General features: G+C 45.5%; 1 protein-coding gene across 1 annotated transcript in view; it reads left to right on the top strand.

Moving 5' to 3' along the window:
- LOC112231645 (teneurin-3-like) overlaps positions 1 to 6,000 on the top strand; it is a 408,088-nt gene that overhangs the window by 318,008 nt on the left and 84,080 nt on the right. The window contains 4 exon segments of the mRNA XM_042311766.1: positions 1,037 to 1,063; positions 2,133 to 2,141; positions 3,725 to 3,871; positions 5,093 to 5,312. Of these exon segments, the coding sequence (XP_042167700.1) occupies positions 1,037 to 1,063; positions 2,133 to 2,141; positions 3,725 to 3,871; positions 5,093 to 5,312 (403 nt within the window).

Below are 6,000 nucleotides of genomic sequence, written 5' to 3'. Positions count from 1 at the left end.
CTCTTTCCTTCTACCCCTCTGCTCTCTCTCTCTCCGTCCCACCTCATCTCTCTACCCTCCCCCTCATCCCCCTCTCCTCTCCTCCCTCCATCTCTACCTCTGGGTGGGGATTGAGTGGGTCTGGACGTTGTGATATATAATTGTTTCCAGATTAATGTCACTTTAATCAGCAGCCGACGAGAATTGGCCAAACAAATAATGAAGCATTGATGTCTATAAGGGGCTGATTAATTCTGCAGCTTGACCCATAGACCCACACACACACACACACACACACACACACACACACACACACACACAGATACATACTGTATATACACACACAGATGGACACACAAACACACACACAGTCCTCCCTGTGCCCATGTGAGTGGAATATGATGGAAGTAAATTAGAAATCTTTAGTGCAATTAGCTGGTAAATTGCTGCCCCTTTGCTCAGGGTTCAGGGATGATTGCTGCTGTTTTCTTAACCCTGACGTTTCATTAGGAACCCTGACGCTCCATTAGTTCTGTTAAGGGATCCTGTTCCACTCTGGGAAAAGGAGAGGAGGATGGCCAATCTAGCTGCCACCTGAGCCAGTGTGTGTATGTGTGAGCTAGTGTCAAGTTACAGCAAGCGACATCTGAGATTGTGCAAGAAATGTAGGGACTGGGTGTTGGCGATATAAGACAACAGATTGACACACACACATATGTATGTTTATACATACAACATTCATACGTTGATACGTCACAACAAGCTAAGTGTCTGAGAAAGCATGTCATCTTCTGTCTATTCGCTCCCCCCCTCCCCCCCGTCACAACACCTAGAGAAGTCCTACAGGTTTACATGTGAGGATGGTCACGGCCACACACACTCTGTGTCACATGGGATATCCATCACATTCAAACACACGTGTGTGCGAGTGTGTCAGGGTGCCTGTGCTCGTAAGTACACTACTAACACCCTGGTAAATAGTCTGCCATGTTTTTTTCTCCTCTCCTTAACCGCTCGCTCTCCTCTCTTTCTCTCTCTCCTTTTTTCTTTTTTCAAGCTCACAATCCGGATATTAGAGTCAAAGGTACTGTGGTCCCTCTTTCTTCTGCCCCCCTCCCCATCGTGCTGTGTGGTACATGTGACCGTCCATAGCTTCCCAGTAACCCTCCACTCTCTCTCTATCTTTTCATCTTTTTTTATCTCTGATTCATTGATATTCAGTCTTCTATTGTTGTCACTGTGACTATGTGTTCTCTCATGTCTTCATGTCTTGGTACTGTGGGGGGAAATCCAATATCATGTCCTCTCTTGGAGCATGGGAGGATGTTCAGTAACTACCAGGCATGGTAGAACTGAACTGGGGCGTGTTTTAGCCCACATAACCCACCAACCACGGCTTGGGAACGCCCACGCGTTGGGCACCGGGCGAGGCCACAAACGTTCCAGCGGCCCGATAGAATAACATTGAAATAACGTCATCTAAGCTCCAGTAGCTGACTAGGCATTTTCTTCTTAAAACAGGGGTGTTAGTCTTTTCTTCTCTTTGTTTTTTTGCTTTCCCCGATTTTGACAGTGAAGAATGGCACCTTAAAATGTCCAAACAACATGAGTATACGTTTATTTGTTAATAAATTGATTTTGTTTTACTAGCACCATCAATGCCTTTTGTAGAGAACTAAGAATTGGATACCTTTTAAGCTGAAGTGGAGATATGGGCTAGTTCTTTAAACCTCGACCCTCGACCTTCCAACAGAGCTATCTCCACCACGCAGGGTGATCTCTCCGTATCAGTCTCTCTCTCTCTCTCGCGCTCTGTTTTCCTTCTCTGTATCCCACTGTCTTCCAACAGTATGTCCACGGAATCCTGCCTCCTCCCTCCTCTTCCTTCCTTCCTCTCTCTCTCTCTCTCTCTCTCTCTCTCTCTCTCTCTCTCTCTCTCTCTCTCTCTCTCTCTCTCTCTCTCTCTCTCTCTCTCTCTCTCTCTCTCTCTCTCTCTCTCTCTCTCTCTCTCTCTCTCTCTCTCTCTCTCTTTCCTTTTATGTGTTTGTCAGTCGGTCTGCAACCCCCTTGACAGAGACTGAAGTACTGAGTTTTTTTTGTTCATTTTTCTTTCCCAAATTTTTCTCCTTTTCCTTGGCCCCCCCTAATCGCAGGATTTAAAGGTAATTCATACAAAAGCCCCAGGGAGATTGTCATGAACAATCACTCTCTGCTCTCCTGTTTTACCCTCTCTCTCTCTCTCTCTCTCTCTTGTCTTGAAGCACGGCGTAAACGTGTCTTTGTACCAGTCCCTCACTGTTTTTTGTGGTCCTTTTTCTGGTTATCTCCATTATTGTCTGTCTTAAAACCTGTTTCCAGCACGCACACACTTACACACACACACACACACACACACACACACACACACACACACACACACACACACACACACGCATACTGTAAACTCAAACACGTACACACACACGTGTGCCATTTTGTTTGGAATTCCCAAAACTCAAACAAACACACACCTACACACACACACACACGCAACCTACACACCACTGACCACCCTTCACACCTGGTTCTTCCGTTTTGTTGGAAAATCCGTGTTGGTCCTGTTTCCATGCATCCGCGGCCTGTATGACCTCCTGACTGTCTAGCCTAGTCGCTGGGCTGCATTCACTTCCTCCTGGGCTTTGCTTCTATATTATTACAATTGTATTATTCTCTTGTTTGTTATTATTCTGTGTAAAAGGAATGTGACCGAGGCATAAAGTATAGCTGTGGCGGCAGGGACTCAAGCCAGAGCCCTCCCTATACTTTGTGTCCCTATTGTATTGTAGCTTCACATGGATGTGCCAATAGCTACTACTATCAAAAACTGAAGAAGGCAGAGGAAAATCGATTTAGGGCTTTAGTTTGGGTTCTTTGATTTCGGATTCTGTTTGATTTGGGCTATTTTGGGACATTGTCATTATTAAATCTCCCTGAATTAATGACACATTTTATTTTGGCTTCTTCTTTTGTAGTGTATGCTGCTTTTTGATTCCTTTTGCTCTCTACTCAATTTCCATTTCCAACATTTGTATTTCTGACATCCTCTCTTACTTGACTTAATTAAGGCAAAATTCATATTTTCTTTCAAATTCTTCAACGGTTAATGAGGTTAACGAATGGTTCTTCACGAGGCTTCTATCGTTCATGTGAAATTACAGCATCTGTGCATTTCACAGGCCTGTCTAACCGTCTGATGTCACACTGTCTGATGTCACACTGTCGGTTATATGTTAAGTTCACCAGAAACCTTTTCATTTTGGTTGGTTATCTACCTGTTAATCTGAATCTGTTTATGTTGATTGTTCATTTGTTTGTTCTCATCGGAAAAACTGAGAGGGGTGATCTCCTCGAAAAAGGAGGACACAGTCACGCATGTGTTCACATACACACACACACACACACACACACACACACACACACACACACACACACACACACACACACACACACACACACACACACACACACACACACACACACAATGCTGAATCACAGAGAAGCACCTACATACAGACACACACCACAATGTTGATATGAGATACACAAGTGCACTCACACACTCTCCCTCCCTTATTCTCACCTATGCATGCACACCCACCCACACACACACACACATACCCTCACACACTCCCCCCTCCCACATACACACATAACCCTCCTATGTGTGTGAGTGTGTATTAACTCTCCATGCTCTGGTCTGCTACAGAGGGCTGCCCAGGCCTGTGTAACAACAACGGTCGTTGTACCCTGGACCAGAACGGATGGCACTGCGTCTGCCAGTCCGGGTGGCGTGGGGCGGGATGCGACGTCGCCATGGAGACCCTCTGCACCGACGGCAAGGATAACGAAGGAGGTGAGACATGCAGAAAACCTTCTTGTCCATTACGTTTTCACTAAATGGACATTTGTCTTACATTACGTTATATACCAGACATTTTCATTAGAAGTCACTTCCGTGACAGGGAGTTCATACATTGGAACTGTGCGTATTGTGTGTGATCCTTGCTGGGATTGAACCCACTACCACATTATATGTGGATCTCTCCACACTTTAAAGCTCCACCAGGAAAGGCAGTGGCGTCACCGCTATAGAGGCCTGTTAAATAAAGAAATAGAAGAAGGAACAAGTCACGTCCTGATTAGTTTTGGAAGAGGGGGATGAAGGAGGGGTGGGTGAGGGACGAGGTAGGGGTGCGTCAATCGCGGCGGCAAGGTTTTTACCACTCCCCCCCCCGCCCTGTGGCTGCTGGTTGCCAGATGTACCCCAAGCTTTTAATAACCTAACAAAGGCGAATGGCAGCCTTTCATGAGCTCCACGTCCTACCTCCTTTCTTCCACCGCTCTTTTCCCTCTCCTCCTCTCCTCCTCTCCTCCTCTCCCCCTTTCCTGTGGACGTCACCTGTGGGAGGCGGAGCAGATCTCATTCCCACACAAAGGCCTTGGAGAACAGCAGGGAGGCAGGCTGTTGAAGTAGCAGAGAGAACTTTTTCTCCTTCTTTATTTCTCTCTCTTTCTCTCTATCCCTCTCCACTTTCCTTCTTTCTCACTCACTCACTCTCTTATTTTCTATCACACTCTTTCTTTCTCTTCCATTATATTTCTCTCGTTCTCTCTCGCTCTCTCTCGCTCTGTCGCTTTCGTTCTCTCTCGTTCTCTCCCTCCCTCCCTCCCTCACTAACCTACCTAACGTTGACACTCCAACAGCAAATTTAACCTACAGTTATCCCATCCAAGGCACCAGTCAGGATGGAGGAACCAGGCAGTTTGTCACCACAGCCAGGGGTTAGAGGTCGACTAATAACTCTGAACAACTGGGCCTGCTATTCGCTCTCACAGGAACACAGCCAATCACATTCTGAAGGCCCAACCAAATACAGCCAATTATAACAACACATACCTTTGACCATCTGACAAAAAGAGCCACTGGAGGTAGATTTGTTTTTAACTTGGTTAAAAGTATTTTGTTAGTGAATTCACTGTATATGGTTCCTTTAGAGTTATCAGAGAGAATCTGATCTGGATCCCATTCCTTACTCCTCTTGTTTGCCTCTTCATAACTCTCTATCTCTCTCAGATGGCCTGGTTGACTGTATGGACCCAGACTGTTGCCTCCAGACATCCTGTCAGACCCAGCCGTACTGCCGCGGCTCCCCGGACCCCTCTGACATCATCAGTCAGAGCCCGTCCAGCCTGATGCCCCAGCATGCCGCACGCTCCTTCTACCAACGCATCCGCTTCCTGGTTGGACCAGAGGGCAGCCACGTCATCACCGGGGACAACCCCTTCAACAAGAGGTGAGCATTCTCATTTCACCTTTATTTGAAAAGGTTAGTGTGTGTGTGTGTGTGTGTGTGTGTGTGTGTGTGTGTGTGTGTGTGTGTGTGTGTGTGTGTGTGTGTGTGTGTGTGTGTGTGTGTGTGTGTGTGTGTGTGTGTGTGTGTGTGGAGGGCTGTGGCGGTCATTACATTTTGTCAGACGGTTATTGTCATGCAAAAGAGTAAGAAGAATAGAATCGTTTTATAGTAAGAAGAATATAATCGTTTTTTGCCCATTCAAGAGTGAGTGCGAATATGAAATGACTCTGTTGAGTGTAAAAGTGATCATTTAAAAGAGATCCTATACACTAGATTTTGAGTTATTTGTCAACTTTAGTTGTGAATGATACAAACAAAATGTCTTAGAAATCAAAACATATATGGGCTGCATGGTGTGATTATAGGCTACTAAGGATTTGAGAAAGTCACAAAAAAGCTTGTGCTCTGTTCCTTGCCTCAGGCTGCACACGCTGTTCTCTCATCAAATGATCCTATTTTCACCCAAGTGATCATATTTTCACCCAAGTGATCATACTTTTTCATATTCTCAATTGAATCTTGTCTTTACTAATATGTAAAATTAGTTTCAATTTAATATGGCCCATTATCAAATGGGCAGGAACAGAGGCAGAGGAAAAATACATGGAGGCCGCTTTCCTGACGGCTA

This window comes from Oncorhynchus tshawytscha, linkage group LG34, assembly GCF_018296145.1.
Source record: "Oncorhynchus tshawytscha isolate Ot180627B linkage group LG34, Otsh_v2.0, whole genome shotgun sequence".
NCBI classification, from domain to species: domain Eukaryota; kingdom Metazoa; phylum Chordata; class Actinopteri; order Salmoniformes; family Salmonidae; genus Oncorhynchus; species Oncorhynchus tshawytscha.
Note: the sequence above shows the minus strand (reverse complement) of the source record. Positions and strands in the feature narration are given on the sequence as shown.